This window comes from Schistocerca piceifrons, chromosome 2 (assembly GCF_021461385.2).
Source record: "Schistocerca piceifrons isolate TAMUIC-IGC-003096 chromosome 2, iqSchPice1.1, whole genome shotgun sequence".
Taxonomy (NCBI): domain Eukaryota; kingdom Metazoa; phylum Arthropoda; class Insecta; order Orthoptera; family Acrididae; genus Schistocerca; species Schistocerca piceifrons.
The window spans coordinates 608,666,117-608,693,578 of record NC_060139.1 but is presented as its reverse complement, the minus strand read 5'-3'; the positions used below and the strand labels follow the sequence as shown (position 1 = coordinate 608,693,578).

Below are 27,462 nucleotides of genomic sequence, written 5' to 3'. Positions count from 1 at the left end.
ATGTGATACAAATTATAATCGAGGGGAAGACTGAAGGCAAACTGGTAGCAGGAGGCTGTCACTGCTCGGCAACGTCAGACAGTGGACAGGAATAAGAAATGCTGGGGACTTGATTCATACTGGAACAGTTAGAGAAGACTGAGCAGATGTGATCGGATACAGCATTAGTATATAAAGAAGAAGAAGAAAACTTGTCCCGAAATTTTATTCTCTGATTATCTGGGGTTCTAATAAAATTTTTTACTTAGATTCGTCATCGTTTTGTTATGTGACACTCGGGCAAGTGTTCACGCAATTAAATACTATCTACTGTCGAAACTTTACAATTCTTTGTTACTAATTGTAATTAGTTTTAGATATAGATTTTCGGCCTATCTGAATATTGAAGACTGGTCGCCATTCATATGGACGATAGCAATAATGATGTGTTCAGGTCTGCCACTAAATCACGGCGGCATTTCTCCATGTTTTGATGGTCCTTCCTCTGTGCCCGGATCTATGGGAGTAGAGGAACACGCCCTGTGTAGTGACTTCTATTCCCCTAGAAAGGCGATAGTTCTGTAGTAGTGTGATTGCACACCGGCTGTTGTTGTCGAGATTTTAACTGGCAGCTGATTTAATTCATTGTGGACGTCTGCACGCTGCTACAATCTGCGACAATTGACCGTGGCCTCAGACGTCAGCACATTTTTGCTTATGGCAGTTTACTCTGGCCGTGGCGGTTTTTCCGAATGGAGCCGTTTACCGTACATCTTTGACGCGGACGCACGTGGAAGTCCGGCGGGTGCACTTTTCTCGGACACACACCATCCAGCCTCGATGTCTGCACTGGACTGTCGTGGCGATGGCCTCTAGGAGGTCTCGCGACTCACGACCTCCTCTTTCCTCGGTAGCTTCGTCTCAGCAGAGGTATTAACCCTGAATAGCTCTCTGAAATAGCCACGAGGAAGTCTTCTGATTCATAGCTACGTTTTGTTTAGTGAATCACTTACAGAAATCTGCTACGCCTATATAACTTCATAAATGACTCATTCAATATCTATCTTCAGTTTGATGTGTAAGCTGATATCAAGAGCCGTTACATACCAACAATTGTAAAGGCTGTAAGTCGAAGCCGATAATATTATATATGTGTGATAATCAACCAAAAAATATTATTTTATTTTTCGGTAAAGGTTATATTAAGATAAAGATTCTGAAAGTTATTAATCTTGTACTCTATAAGAGCTTATCGCGACGTCAGTGTTTTCTTTGCAGGTATGGCATGACAGAGGCTGTTGTCGTCATGGGTGCTCAACCCGGTAGTGTTAGTCCACCAGGTTCCTCAGGGAAGCTGTTCTTCAACGTGGAAGCCAAGGTAATTCTTATGCTTCCGTTCATTTGTTTTACTTTGTACTTCGTCTGGAGAAGTCTAGTGAAGCTGTTATACCCTACAGAACTTTTTTTGATAGCTTCTAGTATGTTACCAACTCCTCTATTCACCAAAATTTCATTGTGTCTCGGGAATCGTGAATTGATAGATTTAGATCTAATATGTGTAGTCAGAGATAAAGTATGAAAGTACTGGACAGAAATTACTGTTAAATATTATAGTCAGAAGTATAGTTGATGTATACACTCCTTGTGTAGCTATATTGCATACTTTGCCATTTCTGTTTTCTATTATTTCACATTCTGAAAATCTGTTAGTGGAATGAGAAGAAATTGTTGAACTAATAACAAAATTTTACGATTTTTCAGGTGAAAAACTCATTCCAATGTTGCTTTTGCATTCTGCCTGGGTCTTTAACAGATACATTTAACAGGCTGATAGAGTTGCGCGTATCACAGTTTGTTCTGTTCATCACGAGAGAGTCATACTTGTGTCGGTCAGATCGTGGCCGACATGTCAGGAGACGGCGTGGCGAAAGGTCGCAGAAGACCGTGACTCTCGAGACACGTGCCTGCCTAACTCCTATAATTGTGCTCCGGAGAGCTATTACAGATCACAACAGCCTTTCGAAAATATTGAAAGGAGGCTGAATGCTCGTCAGTATGGAAAGAATGGTAAACCCAGTTGTCATAAGTTTCAAAACGAGGTATCAAATGGCAATTGCAGCAGAATAATGGAAGACCGTCACGACGAATGTACAGATTCTTGCTTGGTCTCCCCTTCCATCTGGGTTTTAACCCGTAGAGAACATCTGCCAAGTGGTGGGAAGACGTGTACTCGTGTACCAGCCTCCAGACAGAAATCTTAATGAACTTCTACAGGATGTGTTTCAGGCATGCCAAGAAATTGTTGACGATCTTCGGAGGCTGTTTGCTTTCGTGGTACAAAGAATGTGGGAGTGTATTTGTACCTGTTGGTGGTCACATCCCATAGTGATGATGATGGACATAAATTCCGAGTGGAAGGTGTATTTAGGCGTTAATACCCTTTATATGATGAATATCTGCACGAAATCCGAAAAAAGTCGAAATGCTGCTTTGTGGTGCAATAATTTCAATTTTCCTGAGTGTAGCTGAGGAACAAACGGAAATTATCTCAAAAGTAAAACAGAGTTTTGTAAGACTATTGCACTATGTATTGTATTCCTTTTTCACAGTTTCAACATTCTGTTGATTCGATACCAGCAACCATTTTTAGTATTTCATGAAGCGCTTATTAATAAATCTGTCACGACTGCATTACATTTCTTCGGCGACTAGTTTCGAACCAACTGGTTCATTATGAAGCCTCACTTACTGAAGTTGAACTTAAAGTTGCGTATCTCAATAAGGAACATCAAAACGGTAATTCGTGATCTAGCAAAGTAATCGCATAGGACTGTCAGTATCAACATGTAACTACATAGCAAAACAGAATCAAACTGACCTGCTAAGTGGACACATGTTGACTGTGACAATCATTTGCGATTACTTTGTAGATGAGTGTACTGCAATTTTGATGTTTGTTGTTAACGTAAGGTGCCTCATTAGTTTATGCTTGAGAGTGAATCAGTTGGTTAGAAACTAGTCGCCAAGCACATGAACTGCAACTGTGACCGATGAAACGCTTGATGAAATATTTTCTTTTTACTTCTTGTATTACATTTTTATTATTTTGTGTTACCTAAGTTCTGTACATGCAAAATAAATAACTATGTAACTGCATCTCGAGTGATAAGGAAAAAGCAACAAATAATATCCGTATTATGGAGAGTACTATCTTGTGGTCCTGTTGGAGGTATGCGTTTGCCTTCCTCTGAATTTAGAACTGACTTAACGAGACAGTAGTAGGGTCGGACCTACAGTCCAACATCGACTCAGAAACATGGTACAAGTCGGCATTTTTCACGCATACAAATTATTACCAGACGAGAAGAAGCGATAAGGAAGGAATATTAAGGTTTTACGGTCTGTCGACGATGATGTGATTAGAGGCGGAGCACAAACTCATATTAGGGGATTTACGGAGAGGAAAACAGAAAGTATAAGAAGCCATTTAGGGAAACCTATGACGTAGATTTAAACCGTTATTCTCCCAATGAATACGAGTCCAGTTTGCTAACCACAGCGTAACATTGCTTGGCAAGAATCGGTAAGTGACAGGAAATAAGTCCCACGACCAAATGGAGATACTGAAGCCCACATGTTTGGATTTGACGCCTGACACGTACACTGAGCTGTCGAGCTACTTATTTGACTAGGAACAACCAAAAACGAAAAATGTTAGCATTTTTTCATAAATAGGAGACCAGTGCATTTTCGTGAGTGACGTTAATAACACCCTCAGTTTTCCATGAAATTAGATCCCCTGACTAACGGTGGCTCGCACTTGAAAGACGCGTGCTGTTATTTCTCCAGGTGGTGGACCTGGAGACGCAGGAGCCGGTGGGTCCCGAGCAGGAGGGCGAGCTGTGGGTGAAGTCCCCCGCGGCGGCGCTGGGCTACTGGAACAACCCGGAGGCGACTGCCGCTGCCTGGGACAAAGAAGGCTGGTTCCACACGGGGGACGTCGTGCGCTACGACCGCGACGGCTACTTCTACGTCGTGGACCGCGTCAAGCAGCTCATCAAGTTCAGGGGACACCACGTGAGTACCGACGCACTCCTCACATGTTACGCCATAGCAATCTTCCTAACAGCGCATCAGACCAGGAGTCAAATGCCCATCCAAGCATTCACATTTAGGATTTGCTGGATTTCCACGCGATTCCGAAGATCACTCATTTTGTCATTCAACTTCTCCTGGCGTATTTCTTGCTCGAACGGTTCACGGATGTACTGCCGGTCCATAGCGTCCAACGGACACAATATTTCGGCGATCAGACATGTCGCCATCGTCAGGTGCGCTGACGAACTGAGCTCCTGAGGGCGGGCGGCCGTCCTAAATCCCCTTCCCCCCCGAGGCGTTCTCTCCACGGTCCGCACCCGCGACCGCGCGGCGTCGGCGGTCGTTGAGAGGCTGGCTTCGGCGTCTGTGGGGGCGTCGGTGTAACTGCCTCGTCCGCCCTCGAGCATCACTCATTTTGTTTCAGAAACTAATCAGGGCTGTTTGCTGAAGGTTTTGATCTAGCGAATCAACGGTCCGCAGAAGTACGTTACAGAGTAATTAATACACTCCACCTTTGTAAACGTAATGGACAGAGAATACTTACACAGGATACGTTTGTAACAAATACGCTTCAATCGACTCATGTTTCTCCATGCCGACCACACAGTGAAATATCCCCTTACCTTCTTGCCCTCAGATTTTACACTCCTGGAAATTGAAATAAGAACACCGTGAATTCATTGTCCCAGGAAGGGGAAACTTTATTGACACATTCCTGGGGTCAGATACATCACATGATCACACTGACAGAACCACAGGCACATAGACACAGGCAACAGAGCATGCACAATGTCGGCAATAGTACAGTGTATATCCACCTTTCGCAGCAATGCAGGCTGCTATTCTCCCATGGAGACGATCGTAGAGATGCTAGATGTAGTCCTGTGGAACGGCTTGCTATGCCATTTCCACCTGGCGCCTCAGTTGGACAAGCGTTCGTGCTGGACGTGCAGACCGCGTGAGACGACGCTTCATCCAGTCCCAAACATGTTCAATGGGGGACAGATCCGGAGATCTTGCTGGCCAGGGTAGTTGACTTACACCTTCTAGAGCACGTTGGGTGGCGCGGGATACATGCGGACGTACATTGTCCTGTTGGAACAGCAAGTTCCCTTGCCGGTCTAGGAATGGTAGAACGATGGGTTCGATGACGGTTTGGATGTACTGTGCACTATTCAGTGTCCCCTCGACGATCACCAGTGGTGTACGGCCAGTGTAGGAGATCGCTCCCCACACCATGACGCCGGGTGTTGGCCCTGTGTGCCTCGGTCGTATGCAGTCCTGATTGTGGCGCTCACCTGCACGGCGCCAAACACGCATACGACCATCATTGGCACCAAGGCAGAAGCGACTCTCATCGCTGAAGACGACACGTCTCCATTCGTCCCTCCACTCACGCCTGTCGCGACACCACTGGAGGCGGGCTGCACGATGTTGGGGCGTGAGCGGAAGACGGCCTAACGGTGTGCGGGACCGTAGCCCAGCTTCATGGAGACGGTTGCGAATGGTCCTCGCCGATACCCCAGGAGCAACAGTGTCCCTAATTTGCTGGGAAGTGGCGGTGCGGTCCCCTACGGCACTGCGTAGGATCCTACGGTCTTGGCGCGCATCCGTGTGTCGCTGCGCTCCGGTCCCAGGTCGACGGGCACGTGCACCTTCCGCCGACCACTGGCGACAACATCGATGTACTGTGGAGACCTCACGCCCCACGTGTTGAGCAATTCGGCGGTACGTCCACCGGGCCTCCTGCATGCCCACTATACGCCCTCGCTCAAAGTCCGTCAACTGCACATACGGTTCCCGTCCACGCTGTCGCGGCATGCTACCAGTGTTAAAGACTGCGATGGAGCTCCGTATGCCACGGCAAACTGGCTGACACTGACGGCGGCGGTGCACAAATGCTGCGCAGCTAGCGCCATTGGACGGCCAACACCGCGGTTCCTGGTGTGTCCGCTGTGCCGTGCGTGTGATCATTGCTTGTACAGCCCTCTCGCAGTGTCCGGAGCAAGTATGGTGGGTCTGACACACCGGTGTCAATGTGTTCTATTTTCCATTTCCAGGAGTGTATTTGTATACTGCTCAGTGCATCTTTGCCTGTCCGGTCTGTTGCACTGAATGTAGAGATAGACGCGTAGACGTTACCTTATTCGTGCGACACTTGCATCTACACAAGGATGATTCGATACGCGATGCGATAAGATACGCGATGCGACTCGCCATACGACAACGAACAAGAAAGCACGAATCACGTTTATGTTTCAATTGCAATCATGACCCCTTCTGAAAGGACGTTATTGTGCCTTATTATTACTTAAATGTCAGTAAACTGAAGAAGAATAGCAAATACTGGATGCACCCGTACAGTGCTATAAATATGAAATATGGTTCCGCTGTGGTTTCTCAAGAAGTCTCTCAACACGAAAAATTCCACAAATTCTACAGAATTCTATGAGTCAATTTCAACTTTTCAAATGGTTCAAATGGCTCTGAGCACTATGCGACTTAACTTCTGAGGTCATCAGTCGCCTAGAACTTAGAACTAATTAAACCTAACTAACCTAAGGACATCACACACATCCATGCCCGAGGCAGAATTCGAACCTGCGACCGTAGCGGTCGCTCGGTTCCAGACTGCAGCGCCTAGAACCGCACGGCCACTCCGGCCGGCTTTCAACTTTTGTTTCAATTCATATCAACTACTCTGACTAAGCAGAACGTAACTTCTGACTTGCTAAGTCTCCTGGTGAGGCGCTACTAATCACAATAAGATGGCGAAAGTGTGTGAATGCCTTTAAAATGTCACCATGGAAAGTCTATTTCATGGTTACAAATTAAATAACCTAGGATAGTGTTTCTAGAACTGTTCAGTTTAGCAAAGTAGTGTAAAATTCAGCTAAAGAGTACTCAGAAGAAACACGGCTGGATCTGAAGTGAGTTTGGACACCATAGATGGTGTAGGAGAGGATGGTGTACTCTGTGCTGGGGTAGATAACATATTTGAAGAAATGGAAGTAGCCCTTCTCGGCTTCCTCCTGCTACTCTTTCTGAAGTGACAGGAATTTAGCTGCCTGATTTCAATTATGCCTTCCACAAAGTTTCCTGAAGTAAGGGAACATAGGCTGAAAAACATGCACTCAGGATCATAGGCTGATGACGCCTGGTGTCTTTTAATTTTAGTGTGTTTCCATTTCCACTTCCAGCTCCAGCTTGTATCGGTAGCATATGGAAAAGAGAGACACGAGGCTGCTCCGCACTCCGCTTAACAGGCCATAGCTTGCAGCAGTACCCTCGCGTGGGGCGAGTAGGTGCTATTCGCTTCATAGCCAACTTTCAATATATCTCACGAATTTTCTCGAGAATGGAAAGAGGTATCGCTCTTCTTCTGCCGTTGCAAACAGTTTCGCTGTGTTAGTCATATCCCGTATGCAGCAATGTGTGCCTTAAAATAAACCAAACGGAAACTGGCCAGTGACTACATTCACCACTGCAGGCTCTTCAAAATATGCCTCGTGATTTATTTATTTGCAAAGTATCACAGTAATTATGGGCAATAACAAAAAGGAAATCAGTTCCTTATCAAACTGAGATATTAGACTATAAGGTGCGGAGAAATCGTTTTCACCGAATAGTTTCCATAAAATTGAATGAGAAAGACTGCATAGCGGAGAACACGCGCGAATCCCATAACAAAGGTTTCTAAGTTTTTCTGCGAAAAGGGAAAGTTTTACTGAGAAACTAATTACATAGACGGATGTAGCTTTGCTTCATTTACGTAAAACAGTTTTTTGGGACACACAGGATGATTTGAAATGTCCCTAGCTGTGTATCGTAGGACACAAGTAGCGTGGAGCGACGAACACTGCGCCGGCCTCACGACGTAGATACGTGTCGGTGTCGTATCGCTGTCGTCGCAGTGTGGACCAGTTAAAGCGCTTCAGCTACGTTTCTCTGCGCTCCGGCGGTGCACGTTGCTTATGCGTCACTGCGTCGCACCGCGAGTTGCATAGCGTATAGTATCGCATATCGTTATCTTCTCAGTATGAACCGCGCCTAATACAGAAAGAATAAGTTTACTTATGAGGGTTAGCGCAAATGGAGCTCGCGTTTCGGAGGCAATAGAATCTGTCCCTGATGTGGCTTCATCTCACCGTAGATTGCTGTACCTACCTAGATGCCTTCTAGAATCAAGACAGTTCTGTATTTGCATGGAAGAAATGTTAGGGTTCAATGTTCTGTCAACGATGGGATCATCAGAGACAGAAGACAAACACTGCTCGGAGAAAGATGGGGAAGCGAGTCGGCTGCGTCCATTCAAAGGAATCATCCTGGTATTCTCCTTGCATTATTTAGGAAAACTGTGGAAAGCTTATATCTTGATGATTATGCAGGGATTTGAGCGGCCGTATTTCCGAATACGAGTTGAATATATTATCACCGTGTCACCTGGCTGCTTACTAGCCGTGTTACACAAATTTGTACAGATGCGCAAATATTCCCAACTAAAATAACTGGAGTAAAGCACCAAAAGAATTAATCTGTATCGAGCCATTGGAGGGATAGTGTTCCTTACAGCAACAAATTCAACAAAGAATTGGAATTACGCAAATGCCTATATGATTGCTTCAGGAAGAGAACTTCCAATTCAGTCCATCATCCTTGTCCAGACTTAGGCTTTGCCTTGATTCTGACCACCTTGATGTCGACAGCGCTTATTTTTCGGGTAACACTGGGAGCACAATGCGCGAAGGTACCAAAGGCACCTCAAATGACGCGTAGAAAACGTTGATCTACACTAAGACCAAATACCAAACATTAAATTAAAGCATCTATTTCTGAACCAGTAAAACCAGTCATCTTTGATTAAGTACTTCCTCCTCGAGACTAATTAAATGGGAGTTCTGTGAACATTTCAGTGGAGGAGGTGGTATGTAACAATGTACAGTGGTTGGACAAGGTATAGGAACACCACACACCACATTATCATGCCTAGTACGGTGTAGGTAATCTGTTGCTACATGAAACGGCTTCCAGTCTTCTCGGAGTGGATAAATACAGGTCGTATATGGTTTTCGAGGGTATCTTATACCACTCTTCCTGCAAAATAGTAATAAGTTCAGGTAACGAAGATGGAGGCGGATAATGATCTCGTACCTTTCTCTCCAAAGTACACTGTAAGGTCTCAATAATATTGACACCCACTGACTGTGGTGGCCAGGGAAGAAGTGACAATATGGCTCTGAGCACTATGCGACTTAACTTCTGAGGTCATCAGTCGCCTACAACTTAGAACTAATTAAACCTAACTAAACTAAGGACATCACACACATCCATGCCCGAGGCAGGATTCGAACCTGCGACCGTAGCGGTCACGCGGTTGCAGACTGAAGCGCCTTTAACCGCACGGCCACACCAGCCGGCCGAAGTGACAATACATCTTCGTTTTCACATAGTAAGTCCTGGACGATGTGAGCTACGTGAACAGTAGCCCTGTCGTCTTGGAACACAACATCACCATTGGGGAACAAACATTGTACCATGGAATGGACATGATCAGCCAAAACGATCACTTAATCCCTGGAAGTAATGCGACCTTGCAGAATAACCTTGAAGCTCATGGAAGGCCACAGTACGGCTACCCAAATCGTCACGAAACTCCCGCCCTGATTCACTGTTGGGACGTAAATTCGGCCAGGAATTGGAAACAGTGTGAATCAAGACTCATTCGACGAAATTGCTTCATAATCCAGGTTTTGTGGCTTCGGCACCACTTTGTCCTTTTATGAATGTTTGCATCACAGATGAGGGGTTTTGGAATTCCAGCTCGCACTGCAGTTTCCTGCTTATGGAGCTTCCTTTGTGTAGTTCTGGATGATGATGATGATGATGTTTGGTTTGTGGGGCGCTCAACTGCGCGGTCATCAATTTTTTCCACACTTCAATTTTTACATAGTCTAATCTAGCCACTGTCACGAATGATGGCTAGGACAACACAAATACCCAGTCCCCTGTCAGAGAAAAATCCCAAACCCGGCGGGGAATCGAACCCGGGACCTTGTGATACAGCGACAGCAACCCTGTCCACTAGTCCACGAGCTGCGGACGTGCAGTTCTGGAGTGACAGGGTTCACGAGTGCGACAGCGACATTCAGTTCTGCAGTGACTTTTGCAGCTTTCGTCATTTTATTTTTCGTCGAAGTCCTCTTCAATGAGCGTCTGTCAGAGATCATACACCACACTTTCGAAACTTCCTGGCAGATTAAAACTGTGTGCCGGGCCGAGACTCGAACTCGGGACCTTTGCCTTTCGCGGACAAGTGCTCTGCCCGTCCTCACAGCTTCAGTTCTGCCGAGTTCGAGTCTCGGTCCGGTACAGAGTTTTAATCTACCAGGAAGTTTCATATCAGCGCAAAATCCGCTGCAGAGTGAAAATCTCATTCTGGGAACACACTTTCGTTTGCTTTATGATTTAGCGGATGATGGCTTTTCCTGTGTGCGGTATAAATTTTGGACGCGGTGCCTCTTGAAATACCAAATACTCCGGCCCCCTTGGTTACAAAATCACCGCCATACGAGAACCAATAATTTTCTCACATATGCATTCACGGAACTCCGCCATAATGCACTCAAAACTACACAGAACACTATTCTGACCACGACTCAGACTTCAAACTCATTGAGGACACTGCACAGGTGCCGTTCGTAGTCTCATACAACAGCGCAACCTGCAGATTTGCCTAGCATCTGCATTTATGTTGAAGTATCCGTTTCTCCATATTTTTATCAAGCCACTACAGGCCTACGTCGTAGTGAATGCAACAGAAACGTTCTTGCTGCATACAATGAGTCATGACCTCAGAGAATGCTTCGCACTCTGATAGCCAATATAAGACAAGAAGTGTCTGGCGCAGTTGTTAGGTCAGGTACCGCTACTGCAGTGACACGTTATCAAGATTTAAGTGAGTGGTGCTACAGTTGTCGCACGAGCGATGGGACACAGCATCTCCGAGGTAGCGATGAAGTGGGGATTTTCCCATATGACCATTTCACGAGTGTACCGTGAATATCAGGAATCGGTAAAAGATCAAATCTCCGACATCGTGGAGATCTGAAAAAGATCCTCCAAGAACGGGACCAACGATGACTGAAGAGAACCGTTCAAAGTGACAGAAGTGCAACCCTTCCACAAATTTGCTGCAGATTTAAATGCTGGTTCATCAAAAAGTGTCGGCGTGCGAACTATTGAACGAAACCATCGATATGGGGTTTCGGAGCCAAAGGCCCACTCGTGTAGCCTTGATGACTGCACGACACAAAGCTTTACGCTTCGCCTGGGCCCGTCAACACTGACATTGGACTGTTGATGACTGGAAACATGTTGTCTGATCGGACGAGTCTCGTTTCAAATTGTATTCTCACAAAACTAGTTATACCACTTGTGAAATCTCAAAAGCCTTGGCGATTTGGAGAACTTCCACTAGGGAGAGATGTGTATCGCGTAATGCGTATGAACGAACATCTTGGTCTCGTGCAAAATGTATCACAATGACTCTAACGATTCAGTTTGGTTTTGGTTTTGTTTTGATTTAGGGCTCAAAAAACAACTGGGGTCATACACGCCCAAGTCGAAGCTATAGAACAGGAACACAGAGAGAAGTTAAACGACTATACGTCAGTCCAAATGGACAGAATCGGAGACAGCTAAAAACAGGCACGTGGAAAAAGGGCTAAAAAAACATACAGAAATGGAGGTCCAAAACTAAAAATTAAATGGCCTTTGCCATATTGCTTTGGCGGATAAAAAGTAAAACGCGGTTACAGCTCGCGAGTCATTCGCTAAAACGGCTGATAAATCAGAAGGTAAACCCAAATTGGAACGTTAATTGTTAAGAAAAGGACATTACAGCAGGAAGTGGCGGACAGTTAAAATTTGGGCGCAATGTGTACAAAGTGGTGGGGTAGCGCCACTTGGAAAATGCCGATAGCTAAAAAAGGCAGTGCCCAGTACGCAGCCGAGTTAAAATAATCTCCTCCCGGCAGGAGGGCCGAGAGGAGGTCGTCCAAGGTGCCGGAAGAGGCTTCATAAGCCGAAGCTTATTCCCGCGAAGGGAGGGCCATTGGCGATGCCAAAGGAACACCACCTCCTGACAGATGGAAACGCAGACCATATCGGAGGGAATATAGGTACTCGCGGGCTGAGTTACGAGGACGGCAGCCTTGGCAGCAGCGTCAGCCGATTCAGTGAAATTACATTTACGGCTGAGTAAAATCATGAGGTGGTAGAATACTAATGCTGTCCAATGTGAACTGGATGCCACAGTCGACCTTTCCACGATTTGGTTCTGTACTGTTGTCTGTTGCAGCTATGGTTCCAGAAACTCATAAAAGGCTTCTACGCATTCCGAATGCAAGATCACTTGGTGTGGCTCATGTGATACTGTGCTAGTACACTGCGAAGGTTGAAATAGCGATACGGACGTCCGGCAGCTGAACTCCTCCGTCACCAGGGACCTCACGCTATGCAGCTCGCAGTGTGTCCGCCGGGCGTCGGACCTGTCTCGCAGATGGATAACGTATTAGCGACATCGATGTCTCGCAGGGTTACTAAAATTTACAGGCATGTTTTGTTTTATGCCAACATCCTGGAGATGCACACCATCTTATGAGGTGTATGCCATGGACGATGGGGAAATAAAAATTTTAAGTGCTTGATTAAGAAACTGGTATTTGTTTCTAAACAAATCGTTCGCTATTGCAACGAGTCGCAATGTTCAGCGTCGAGAATGGACAAGATAAATGTTGTAACCTAAAGCGATAAACAAACAATTACCATTGCAAACATTACTTGACATCCCATGTTAATACAACTAACATCGTCTGTAAGAACATAAAGGTAGTAGAAAGAATTGACAACTGAAGTTCCAGTAGTTCAGGTGACAGTCAGTGACAGTCGATAATAACGAGAGCAAGTCCAGATTGTTCCACCTGACATTTGACACGGTAGCACAGATATCCAGTGAATCTGTTTCAGAGTCTGTCACCTGTAGCTCAGAACTGCTGACAAAGTTTTATGGCAGCACAGCAGGACGAGACGAGGAATTCGGCAGAATCCGGTGTAACAGGGCCATGTCGTCAGACACAGTGCGTAGATGTGCTTGAGGAGGCTGTCCGAAGAGAAACTGACATTTGCTTGTTCAGTGACCGGTTATATCGTGCTCTTGGTAGTTCCCCAGACGTCCGACTTGCGTAGTCGCCGGTCCCCGGATGTAGTTAGCGATTAACTTACGCTGTCCATGATCTATGTCAGCGATTCGTCTTCGTCCATCGACAGCAAATAACAAATTTAAAAGAACAATTAATAAAATGTTCCGGGTTATTATGCCGTGGACTATTGGATTTCACATTAAAACCCACAACGGAAGCGAGGCACCATAAAAATGTTGGCTGACAGAGTAAGGAAAATGTGCGAACTAGAGCTACTTGCCGCAGAATTACATCTCACCAATACTTTGCTCAAGAATGCTTATCCTTTCGCTGACATGAAAACAGCGTTAAGACCACCGCTTAGAAATCATAGTGATACTCAAGCGCCGGTGACATCGAAAGTTTCCCTGTCCTCCAGTAAGGATTTTACTGACCGCATAGCAAAAACCTTGAAATAGCAGAACATCACCGTAATGTACAAACCCACCTGGAAGACACAAAATCACCTAAAATCGGCCAAGGATGCCCGCCAACCGCTGGAAGAAGCAAGAATTTATAGGATTCCATTTGGTTAAGAGGAGGCATGCGCCGGTACTAAAAAAAAAAAAAAAAAAAAAAAAAAAGAGAGAGAGAGAGAAAAGAAAAAAAGCTGCCATAAAACGTCTAGAAGAGAACAAGGGCAATTACAGAAGAGAAGAGATTGACTGAACATACTTTTCACACACTCGTTTTGATAGGATTAAAGTACTGCCAGCCACTAGCGGGCACCATGAAAGGTTATACGGAGGGTGATAGAGTTTGTGGAACACTCCAGGAATTTCAGTCGGAAGGAAGAGGGCCTGAAATTCAATGATTCCTGGATTCCGGTGCTGAAGCAGATATACCAGTCTTCGACTATGGTGTGATAGCAACAGAGAACGACGACAATCGACAACGGCCAATCACGTTGCGGAATTTTGCTGTGGTCGTGTGGAGCCAGGGTATGAATCGGACATTCAAAGAATGTATGATCCTCCCTGAAAAACATCCTCTGCAGATGGGGACGAAACGTTGGGTTTTAAGGTGAAATCTACTCGACCACGTCATAACAGTCCGGAACATTTTATTAATTGTGGCACTTCTGGCCGTGAAAGTTTACATTTTAGAAATTTAGAATCACATAATGTGTTGCACGTGAACAGGTGCTGTCGCCGCAGCTGGAGAACCTGCTGACGTCGCACCCCAGCGTGCAGCTGGCCGCCGTGGTGGGGAAGCCGCACCCCACCGACCAGGAGCACCCCACCGCCTTCGTCGTGCTGCGGCCCGGCGCCTCTGCCACCGCTGAGGAGTTGCAGCGGCTGGTAGACGGTAAGCCAGACTAGGGTGTTTCAAGGAGACAGTCGTGCTGCGAGAGCAGTACAAGGAAGGGTAGCTAATAGCTGTTGTATGATGGATGACCAGGACATTGTTGACGGAGGACAATAATGTGAAGCGAAAATAACGAAGTCAGTTTTACAAATGCACCATTGATACATGTGCCTCAGTTAGTCTAGGGAAACCACCGGAAATCCACATGTGGAAGGCTGGACGGAATGTGAACACGGCTCCTACCCAAGTGCGCCTCCTTACTGGGCGAAGGCGGCACAGGCGTGGGATGAGTAGCGAGGAGGCGCTCGCTAAGAAGGAAGGCGGCCTACTCTCTTGTAAGGCACCTATCCAGCTATATTTCTTTGAGAAGCAACTGTAGTAAGAAAGGTTCAGGATCGCTTTCGCTGAACTAGGCTGGAAACTTTAAAGCAAAGGAGACCCGGGAGAGACAAGAAAGGCCACTGTGCATCAAAGGGAAGGGAAAGATAGAACTGTAGTTAACAAAATCTGTAGGAGATAGCATAGAGTCAAAGAGAGAGTTGTGTGTAAGGACCACTTAGATTGCACATTCGCGCACAACACAGTATTAGGTCACTGTGCAACTGTGAATCGGCTGGTTTCGTTCCAAGGAATCGTACGTAAAGTTGTACATACACATGGAGCGCACTGGAAAATACATATGCCATTAACTTTTAAGAGAGGCAACCATATGGCCTTTTTAATAAGAGCTACATCATTCAGTCAGGCATGTCATATTAAATTGGTCATAACTAGATTGTTCACAGATAATGATAACACATAGCTTGTACCCTATACTTGGTTGAAACGTCTCTCTCCCTATAACTTTAGGTGAACAAACATCGATAACCAAGAAAGTCACCGAGCGAGGTGGCGCAGTGGTTAGCACACTGGACTCCCATTCGGGAGGACGACGGTTCAATCCCGTCTCCGGCTATCCTGATTTAGGTTTTCCGTGATTTCCCTAAATCGCTTCAGGCAAATGCCGGGATTGTTCCTTTGAAAGGGCACGGCCGATTTCCTTCCCTATCGTTCCCTCACCCGAGCTTGCGCTCCGTCTCTAATGACCTCGTTGTCGACGGGACGTTAAACACTAATCTCCTCCTCCTCCTCCAAGAATGTCTTCCGTGGTATAAAGCACACACACACACACACACACACACACACACACACTGGACATAGCTGTATATCAGGCTGTGATCGATGGCGGCATAGGTTCCCTCCACATGTCGAGCAAGTCGTCGATTTCACGCTGGATATTCATGAATAGCTTCCCCCCAAGAATCATGGACCTTGCCGTTGGTGGGGAGGCTTGCTTGCCTCAGCGATACAGATAGCCGTACCGTAGATGAGCAAGTACCCGTGGTCTAGGAGTAGCGTCTTTGATTCATAATCAAAATGTCTTCGGTCCTGGGTTCGTTCCCCGCCACTGCCTAAATTTTGATAAATAATCAGCATTGGCGGCCGAAGACTTCCGGCATAAGAAGTCAGCCTCATTCTGCCAACGGCCTTCTCAAAGAGGGCGGAGGAGCGGATAGAGGTTCAGGGCACTCTCTTGTCCTAGCGGTGGGAAATTGCCCCTAAAGGCGGAAGAATCAGCAGTGATCAACGACATGAGGATGCAGAAGGCAATGGAAACCACTGCATTAAAGACACCTAACGTGTATCCACAGGACATGTGGCCTGTAATTGAAGAAGTGTCATGATGATCTCTCCATTGGCAAAAGATTCCGGAATAGTCCCCCATTCGGATCTCCGGGAGGGGACTGCCAAGGGGGAGGATACCATGAGAAAAAGATTGAATAATCAACGAAAGGATAACGTTCTACGAGTCGGGGCGTGGAATGTCAGAAGCTTGAAGGTGGTAGGGAAACTAGAATACCTGAAAAGGGAAATGCAAAGGCTCAATCTAGATACAGTAGGGGTCAGTGAAGTGAAGTGGAAGGAAGACAAGGATTTCTGGTCAGATGAGTATCGGGTAATATTAACAGCAGCAGAAAATGGTATAAAAGGTGTAGGACTCGTTATGAATAGGAAGGTAGGGCAGAGGGCGTGTTACTGTGAACAGTTCAGTGACGGGTTGTTCTAATCAGAATCGACAGCAGACCAACACCGACAACGACTGTTCAGGTATACATGCCGACGTCGCAAGCTGAAGATGAACAGATAGAGAAAGTGTATGCGGATATTGAAAGGGTAATGCAGTATGTAAAGGGGGACGAAAATCTAATAGTCATGGGTGACTGAAATGCAGTTGTAGGGGAAGGAGTAGAAGAAAAGGTTACAAGAGAATATGGGCTTGTGACAAGGAATGAAAGAGGAGAAAGACTAATTGATTTCTGTAACAAGTTTCAGCTAGTAATAGCGAATAGCCTGTTCAAGAATCACAAGAGGAGGAGGTATACTTGGAAAAGGCCGGGAGATACGGGAAGATTTCAATTAGATTACATCATGGTCAGGCAGAGATTCCGAAATCAGATACTGGATTGTAAGGCGTACCCAGGAGCAGATACAGACTCAGATCACAATATAGTAGTGATGAACAGTAGGCTGAAATTCAAGACATTAGTCAGGAAGAATCAATACGCAAAGAAGTGGGATACGGAAGTACTAAGGAATGACGTGATACGTTTGAAGTTCTCTAACGCTATAGATACGGCAATAAGGAATAGCGCAGTAGGGAGTACAGTTGAAGAGAAATGGACATCTCTAAAAAGGGCCATCACAGAAGTTGGGAAGGAAAACATAGGTACAAAGAAGGTAGCTGCGAAGAAACCATGGGTAACAGAAAAAATACTTCAGTTGATTGATGAAAGGAGGAAGTACAAGTATGTTCCGGGAAAATCAGGACTACAGAAATACAAGTCGCTGAGGAATGAAATAAATAGGAAGTGCAGGGAAGCTAAGACGAAATGGCTGCAGGAAAAATGTGAAGACATCGAAAAATATATGATTGTCGGAAGGACAGACTCAGCATACAGGAAAGTCAAAACAACCTTTGGTGACATTAAAATCAACGGTGGTAACATTAAGAGTGCAACGGGAATTCCACTAATAAATGCAGAGGAGAGAGCAGATAGGTGACATTGCTATCCTGAGTGAAAGTGAAGAAGAATTAAATGATCTGCTGAACGGAATGAACAGTCTAATGAGTACTCAGTATGGTTTGAGAGTAAATCGGAGAAAGACGAAGGTAATGAGAAGTAGTAGAAATGAGAACAGCGAGAAACTTAACATCAGGATTGATGGTCACGAAGTCAATGAAGTTAAGGAATTCTGCTACCTAGGCAGTAAAATAACCAATGACGGACGGAGCAAGGAGGACATCAAAAGCAGACTCGCTATGGCTAAAAAGGCATTTCTGGCCAAGAGAAGTCTACTAATATCAAATACCGGCCTTAATCTGAGGAAGAAATTTCTGAGGATGTACGTCTGGAGTACAGCATTGTATGGTAGTGAAACATGGACTGTGGGAAAACCGGAACAGAAGAGAATCGAAGCATTTGAGATGTGGTGCTATAGACGAATGTTGAAAATTAGGTGGACTGATAAGGTAAGGAATGAGGAGGTTCTACGGAGAATCGGAGAGGAAAGGAATACGTGGAAAACACTGGTAAGGAGAAGAGACAGGATGATAGGACATCTGCTAAGACATGAGGGAATGACTTCCATCATGGTACTAGAGGGAGCTGTAGAGGGCAAAAACTGTAGAGGACGACGGAGATTGGAATACGTCAAGCAAATAATTGAGGACGTAGGTTGCAAGTGCTACTCTGAGATGAAGAGGTTAGCACAGGAAAGGAATTCGTGGCGGTCCGCATCAAACCAGTCAGTAGACTGATGACAAAAAAAAAAAAAAAAAAAAAAAAGGTGCAACCACAACGGAGGGGTATCTGTTGAGAGGCCAGACAAACGTGTGGTTCCTGAAGAGGGGCAGCAGCCTTTTCAGTACTTGCAGGGGCAACAGTCTGGATGATTGACTGATCTAGCCTTGTAACACTAACCAAAACGGCCTTGCTGTGCCGGTACTGCGAACGGCTGAAATCAAGGGGAAACTACGGCCGTAATTTTTCCCGAGGGCATGCAGCTTTACTGTATGATTAAATGATGATGGTGTCCTCTTGGGTAAAATATTCCGGAGGCAAAATAGTCCCCCGTTCGGATCTCCGGGCCGGGACTACACAGGAGGACGTCGTAATCAGGAGAAAGAAAACTGGCATTCTACGGATCGGAACGTGGAATGTCAGATCCCTTAATCGGGCAGGTAGGTTAGAAAATTTAAAAAGGGAAATGGATAGGTTAAAGTTAGATATAGTGGGAATTAGTGAAGTTCAGTGGCAGGAGGAACAAGACTTATGATCACGTGAATACAGGGCTATAAATACAAAATCAAATAGGGGTAATGCAGGAGTCGGTTAATAATGAGTAAAAAAATAGGAGTGCGAGTAAGCTACTACAAACAGCATAGCGAACGCATTATTGTGGCCAAGATAGACACAAAGCCCATGCCTACTACAGTAGAACAAGTTTATATGCCAAACAGCTCTGCAGATGACGAAGAAATTGAAGAAATGCATGATGAAATAAAAGAAATTATTCAGATAGTGAAGGGAGACGAAAATTTAATAGTCATGGGTCAGAGCACAACTTAATCATAGCCAACACTTGGTTCAGGAATTATGAAAGAAGTTTGTATACATGGAAGAAGCCTGGAGATACTGACAGGTTTCAGATAGATTACATAATGGTAAGACAGAGATGTAGGAACCAGGTTTTAAATTGGAAGACATTTCCAGGGACAGATGTGGACTCTGATCACAATCTATTGGTTAAAACTGAAGAAACTGCAAAAAGGTGGGAATTTAAGGAGATGGGCCCTGGATCAACTGAAAGAACCAGAGGTTGTACAGAGTTTCAGGGAGAGCATAAGGGAACAATTGACAGGAATGGGGAAAATAAATACAGTAGAAGAAGAATGGGTAGCTTTGAGAGATGAAGTAGTGAAGGCAGCAGAGGGCCTAGTAGGTAAAAAGGCGAGAGTTCGTAGAAATACTTGGGTAACAGAAGAAATACTGAATTTAATTGATGAAAGGAGAAAATACAAAAATGCAGTAAATGAAGCGGGCAAAAAGGAATACAAACGTCTCAAAAATGAGATCGACAGGAAGTGCAAAATGGCTAAGCAGGGATGGCTAGAGGACAAATGTAAGGATGTAGAGGGTTATCTCACTAGGGGTAAGATAAATACTCCCTACAGGAAAATTAAAGAGACCTTTGGAGAAAAGAGAACCACTTCCATGAATATCAAGAGCTCAGATGTAAACCCAGTTCTAAGCAAGGAGGGGAAAGCAGAAAGGTGGAAGGAATATATAGAGGGTCTATACAAGGGCAATGTACTTGAGGACAGTATTATGGAAATGGAAGAGGATGTAGATGAAGATGAAATGGGAGATACGATATTGCGTGAATAGTTTGACAGAGCACTGAAAGACCTGAGTCGAAACAAGGTCCCGGGAGTAGACAACATTCCATTAGAACTACTGACGGCCTTGGGAGAGCCAGTCCTCACAAAACTCTACCATCTGGTGAGCAAGATGTATGAGACAGGCGAAATACCCTTCGACTTCAAGAAGAATATAATAATTCCGATCCCAAAGAAAACAGGTGCTGACAGATGTGAAAATTACCGAACAATCAGTTTAATAAGTCACGGATGCAAAATACTAACGCGAATTCTCTACAGACTAATGGAAAAACTGGTAGAAGCTGACCTCGGGGAAGATCAGTTTGGATTCCTTTATTAATACTGGAACACATGAGGCAATACTGACCGTACGACTTATCTTAGAAGCTAGATTAAGGAAAGGCAAACCTACGTTTCTAGCTTTTGACAATGGTGACTGGAATACTCTCTTTCAAATTCTGAAGGTGGCAGGGGTAAAATACAGGAAGCGAAAGGCTATTTACAATTTGTGCAGAAACCAGATGGCAGTTATAAGAGTTGAGGGGCATGAAAGGGAAGCAGTGGTTGGGAAGGGAGTGAGACAGGGTTGTAGCCTCTCCCCAATGTTATTCAATCTGTATATTGAGCGAGCAGTGAAGAAAGAAAAGAATAATTTGGTGTTGGAATTTAAATCCATGGAGAAGAATTAAAAACTTTGAGGTTTGCCGATGACATCGTAATTCTATGGGAGACAGCAAAGGATCTGGAAGAGCAGTTGAACGGAATGGACAGTGTCATGAAAGGAGGGTATAAGATGAGCATCAACAAAAGCAAAACGAGGATAATGGAATGTAGTCGAATTAAGTCGGGTGATGCTGAGGGAATTAGATTAGGAAATGAGGCACTTAAAGTAGTAAAGGAGGTTTGCTATTTGGGAAGCAAAATAACTGATGATGGTCGAAGTAGAGAGGATATAAAATGTAGACTGGCAATGGCAAGGAAAGCATTTCTGAAGAAGAAAAATTTGTTAACATCGAGTATTGATTTAAGTGTCAGGAAGTCGTTTCTGAAAGTATTTGTATGGAGGGTAGCCATGTATGGAAGTGAAACATGGACGATAAATAGTTTGGACAAGAAGAGAATAGAAGCTTTCGAAATGTGGTGCTACAGAAGAATGCTGAAGATTAGATGGGTAGATCATATAACTAATGAGGAGGTATTGAATGGGATTGGGGAAAAGAGAAGTTTGTGGCACAACTTAACTAGAAGAAGGGATCGGTTGGTAGGACATGTCCTGAGGCATCAAGGGATCACTAATTTAGTATTGGAGGGCAGCGTGGAGGGTAAAAATCGTAGAGGGAGACCAAGAGATGAATACGCTAAACAGATTCAGAAGGATGTAGGTTGCAGTAGGTACTGGGAGATGAAGAAGCTTGCACAGGATAGAGTAGCATGGAGAGCTGCATCAAACCAGTCTCAGGACTGAAGACCACAACAACAACAATTCATGAACATTGCTACAAACTCAACATACGCTACGCTTTCATTTTTTTATGGGACATTCTTTTCAGAATTAAATTAAAAATAGTTTCCATTCTTTGATTCCGTTCAAGTTTGTAGGGAGATTTCCTTTGGTTACCAGGCAAATGGAAAAACTGGAAACCGCCTCCCAAATGTAGTCAGTTGGGTCCCCCTCGGTCTGGGTTTTAGCTGAAAAGTCTCTGAGTCTACACTAATCATTGCTTTAATATGCTTGGTCTACCTAGAGAATGAAATGAATAGTGATATACGTCAGGAACATTACACTTTCTCTCTCAAATATTTTTTATTAAGCTTGAGACGGTGGACAGGGAGATAGAGTCTCACTGAGGGTTTTTTGGAGATTTCCCTTGGTCATAAGGCAAATGCTGGAAATAATATTATTCCAAAAATTACTTTCTATCTCCTCTCACCCAATAGGGAAAAAAATAAAAAATAAATTAAAACGTTAATTATCAGTCACACACATACACATAGCTAGCGTACATATAGAGGCAAACTTTTTAAATTTTTGTTTCGAGCAATAGAGAACGTTGTCCTTACTACCTCCAGTTCGAGAAGTTACTTTTCCTTACCAGGTGAATTCCAGATTTGGAAATGAATCCGTCCATATTAAAAGGGCCTCTGCAGAGCTAAACGACTTTAAAGGCAAGTGAAAAAATAAGTTTAGTTCCCTTAGATTTTCTTTTAAATTAAAAAACTTATGCAGTATTATGGTCGGCAATGTGCTTAATATTATTACGTAACATAACTTCATATAAAACATTAGCATAATGTGGGTGATGAAATAAGGCCGATGGTCTGACGTCTTTCCCGCATGGTATATTTTGATGCAATTTGTTAATTCCTACCTATATTTCCACCAGAAGACGCAGAAAAAACACTGAGTTCGAGAAGTGGCCAAGCACGCACATTTGAACATTAGTAAGAAAAGAATTACAGTGCCGCGTGTTTTTACATATTTCGGTTAAATAGAGACTACGTCGTATAACATTAGCAGTAACTCCACCCAGTTATTTTCGTGATATTTAAATTTTCTAGTTACCGAAATTGTCAACTGCAATTTTGTGGAAAAACACCACTACCAAAGCGCAAAGTTTATTGTAAGATTGTTTATACTCTCCAGGCCTGTAGCTAAGCGGTTTTGCTACATCACTCAATATGGCAGATTTTACTGGGACACATCCTACTAGATATGCTAAACTGGTGGGTAGACTGGGAGCATTTCCTCCTGCTCCAGCTGCTCGGAAATTATGTTTGATCATACCATCTTTGGGAACAGTCCAAGTAAGAAACTTGGCGATGGCATATGGATGGAAAGCTTATAGAGGGTGTCCGGGAAGTAGGGATGAGTATTAAAGTGCTATAGAACATTCAAAATTAATTGAAAATGTAATGTTTTTTTGCGGACACATTGAGTAATTTCTCCCATTTATGTATGAAAAATAATATCCTCCATAGGACCACCCAAGGCCGCGCGGCAACGAGCAGTGCGTTCATTGACGTTCTCGATGACATTTTCATAAACATCGGGTGGGATGCCGATAATAGCCCTTTTAATTTCATCCTTCAATTGGTTTATTGTGTGTGGTTGGTTCACGTACAGTTTTGATTTCACAAATTCCCAGAAAAAAAGGCAAAATGCGTAAGATCGCAGGTCATTCCTGGTTGCCACGCAGAGGGAGAATTTTTTGAGAAAACTTTTCATTCAATAGAGAAATCGTTTCATGGGACGTGAAACAAGTTCTACCATCGTGTTGAAACCGAAAATAATTTTCATCAATAAGAGGGAAAAAACCAATCAGTAACATGTTTTGGTAACGGTCGCCGTTCTCAGTGACGGCAGCTTCCTTACCGTTTTCAAAAGTATACGTGCCGATCCCCCCTCCTGCCCAGAAACAACACGACGCAATCTTGCGTGGATGCATCTCATCTTCCACAGTCACATACGGATTTTCACTGCCCCAAATTCTGCACTTCTTCTTATTGGCGTACCCACTGAGGTGGAAGTGCGCCTCATCTCAGAAAATTATTCTTTTTGTGAAGTTCTCTGCTCGTCGAGTCAAGGCCCAGTGAGTAAATCGATGTCTCTTTCCATGATCTGCTCTTGTGTAAGCTGAATCTTGTACGAATGCATTTTTAGATTTTTGAAAGGATTTCACGCAGTGAACTTGGTGATAAATTCAATTGTTGACTTCGTTGGCGAGCAGATTTTCTGGAGCTTACGATCACATTGTAGCACTCGACAATAATGTTTTCTTGTGTTCGAACAGAAAGCAGTCATCCTGTTTTTTTAACGTTTGAAGCATAACGTGTGGTCTCAGGCTTCCGGGTCAACTTCCGAACTGATTCGGTTGCAGCAGCTTTACGTCAAGTGTGTCACATGTAATTCAGTAACGGTTGCCGTGGGGCTTTCACTGTTTCTGTAAAAACTTTGTATTACTTGGATACGTTGCTCCGTTGTCACTTGCTCCATTGCGAAAATAAACGTCAAATAACGATGCTCACTACTCAAAGGTATCAAGCTACTAATGGTAAGGATCGCAGATAACAAACATGAAAGAACCACGGCTGTCAACCGTTATGTGACAAAATGGCGCAAAATTCAAATTCGTCCTTACTTGTGGGACACCTGCTAGCTGCTAACGTTAAATTTTATTTTTTCGATCTCCAGAAACGCTTCTCTTAGCAGTTCCTTCTGAAAGAAAAGCGTTTTTTGGAACATTATCCAGAAAATTTTAAAATTAAAAGCATCTGATATCTGCACTTCGTTGGTTTTTGTCTGCAGTTTACAATAATCTCTGATATCTGATGAATACTATTGATTTGGTAACGATTCTGTACCTGTGTTTTATAAGACCAAGGACCCGGTCGCAGGAAAGGAAACAGCGTCCGCGACTACACAATAACGTCGTTATTCATACACGGTCGCTCTTCACTCTTGCGCGGTCTTTCTCAGTTGTCTTCCTGCGAGATGCAATTTATACTATTTTTGGACGTTATATCACTTTCTACCACTGGTAAGCAATAGTTTGTCACTTAACAACACACCACAAACAGAAAAAATACACATCCACTTTCTCGTTGCCTAAGAGATACGAAACAAGCGAGATAATTGTCTTCATTGTTGTCACCGGTAAACACATAAAAGGCAAACTGAGAGCCTTTCTTCGTGTCGTTATGAAATGCGTGTATCGATATCTTCGCTTTGTAAACATGAGACCGAAGGTTCTTTCGTCAAAACATTTTGGTGCCAGGAATTATAATTTTGGCAATAACTCATTTTCTCCAATACTATGTCTGGACCAATTCAAAGTGGCTCCAAACATTCGTATGGTGGAATCCTTTTATTCCACTTCAGGCTTGTTGGTGTATGTCTGAAAAGAACTGCGAGTTTAGAAATGACATGACTTGCCCATTTGTGTAGCAAACAAGACAGTGAAGATAAATATGAAAACCTTGATTATCACTCTGTACATGGCTATTGCGATGTCTGAGTTCAAATAGCTTTTCACGCAGAAATACCGTAAATATCATTTTATTAATAACTTGAAAGCAAAGTATTAATGGGCCACAATAATATGTATTTAATAGTTCGTTATCAACTGGCTTTCGGCTTCTTAAACCATCGTCAGATAACTTAATACTACTAAAGAGATAGTCCACACAACTTCAGAGAGAATCCATAGCTATACAAAGTTTGCTCTACAAAGATGTGTGACATTTTATGACTATAGCGATACAAAATACGAACATAATGCAATATCTAAAGAGACACTGAACAAATAAATCTAACATTATAGTATATTCAAATATTAAAATTATGTGAAAGCATAAGGCAAAAGTATTTTAAAATAGAGTAATAGATAACTAACAGAATAACAGATTAAATAAATTTCTTCAACAATGGAAGTCACAGTGGAATTTACAGTGGAGTTTGGAGGAGACTCTACCAACATTTTAGCTCCACCTTTGACATCTTTAAGCAATAGCATTAATTTAAGATATACAGCAAAGTAACCTCAACACACACAGTAATACCAGCCATTTCCCAGCATCTCGTTACATACAGACATGCTGCCTCCCACATCGTGGTGCACCGCTTAATACCTATACCACAAACAAACCAGATTTTGAAAATGAATTGAAAATAATTAAAGAAATAGCATGCATCAATGGTTATAACCTACTCTAAGTGACAACATACTCAGCAAAAAGGTTAGACCGAGGATAACAGCACTCTTTTATCCCCCTAAGACAGCACAAAACTACACTGGTAACAGATGAGCACCCATGCTATATTTGGGTGAAAGTTGACAGGTTCTTGCCAGGAAACTAAAATCCAGGAAATATACTCCAGCTTTTTACGCTAGGAATACTATCGCTCGCCTTCCGTTCAACAATGAAGATAAGATTTCTCCTTTAGAAAACAGTGGAATTTATAGAATTTCCTGTTATCCGTATGTCAAAATATGCCTCGGTCAATCAGGCAGGGCTATAACTACTAGACTGACTTAACATGAAAGGAGTTGGAGACCGAAAAAGAAAGATTCCACCTTATCTGAACATCCTCTGAATGATTGTCATTCATATGATGTGAAATGTGGTGTTCTCTGTATAGGAACTAAAGGCAGAAAACTAACATAACTCGAAATTCTGGCTGTTAATAAACATCAATCAAAGAATCTTGACCTGGTTCTCAGTGAACAAACACAATTACATTACTCACCCTTGATAAAGTAGCAGCCAGTTATTATTTATCTTACCATTACATTATAAGCTTGTTATATCGGTAATTCCGTAGTCTTCTTTGTCCTCCTCCCTTTATTCGGTGTGTTCGTCACATTCACCAATTTATCAATATGACATAGTAGCCAGTGCTATTATTCACCTGAACAACACCTTTGCCTTATTAATTCAGATAGTTTTAATACCTGAATATGCTGTAATATAAGATTCATTTGTTAAGAGTCTCTTCAGGAAATACATTATGCCTGTATTCTGTATGGATATAGTCATAAAATATCATGTATCTTTCAACGTTTGCTGAATTCTCGCTGAAGTTGCGTGGACTACCTGTTTACTATAACGCAATCTGACGATGGCCTAAACAGCTGAAGTCCGGTTCATAACGAACAATTAAATAAATATTATTGTGGAACATTAATACTTAATATTCAAGTTGTTAATATGTCTGTGTTCCTACAAGAACCCACTGGATGTTCTATAAATATAATTTTAAGTTGTGTATTCAGGTTCTGTTGCCTTGGCAATTGTGAACTTGTTTCTGCAGATAAGGTGGCGGACCACAAGAAGCTGCGAGGCGGGGTAAGGATCGTGGGGGAGCTGCCGCACACGGCCAGCGGCAAGGTGGCCAAGAGGGTCCTCAGGAGGTGGGCGGCGGGCGGCCAGTAGGAGCAGAGGCCACATGTGCGCTTGTTCAACCCTCAAAGGGCTCTCTAATGTCGAAGAAGCATCAACGAACCCAAAGCTCACTCTTAAAGTTAAATACTCCATTTCTCTTCTTCGTAGTTTCAGTTTTCGTGTTGAACTACTTTGATTCATTATATTTTTAATTCTTTACAGATTTTTTACTTTATTTTGTGTAGTATAGTTCGCTCAGCTAATAGCATGTACGTTCCTTACAAACTTCAATTATGATACAGTTTTATTCTTATCCTTTCAGTTCTGTTAAATTGACTAAGAAACACGAATCCTCTGCACTTACAGTCAGTGACGTTTCCTCTCAGTTTCCTGTGTTAGCACGCTCAAAGGAGTTATACAAGCCCAAAAAGCATGCAGACTTAAAAAAACTACAAAACAAATGGAGTTAGTGTT

General features: G+C 43.6%; 1 protein-coding gene across 1 annotated transcript in view; it reads left to right on the top strand.

Moving 5' to 3' along the window:
• The window catches only part of LOC124775656 (4-coumarate--CoA ligase-like 1), a 103,556-nt gene extending 76,517 nt beyond the window's left edge, over positions 1-27,039 (top strand). Inside the window, exons 8-11 of the mRNA XM_047250484.1 lie at positions 1,258-1,357; positions 3,829-4,056; positions 14,459-14,624; positions 26,918-27,039. Coding sequence (XP_047106440.1) covers positions 1,258-1,357; positions 3,829-4,056; positions 14,459-14,624; positions 26,918-27,039 — 616 coding nt within the window. The remainder of the gene's footprint in view (positions 1-1,257; positions 1,358-3,828; positions 4,057-14,458; positions 14,625-26,917) is intronic.
• Positions 27,040-27,462: the final 423 nt, after the last annotated feature.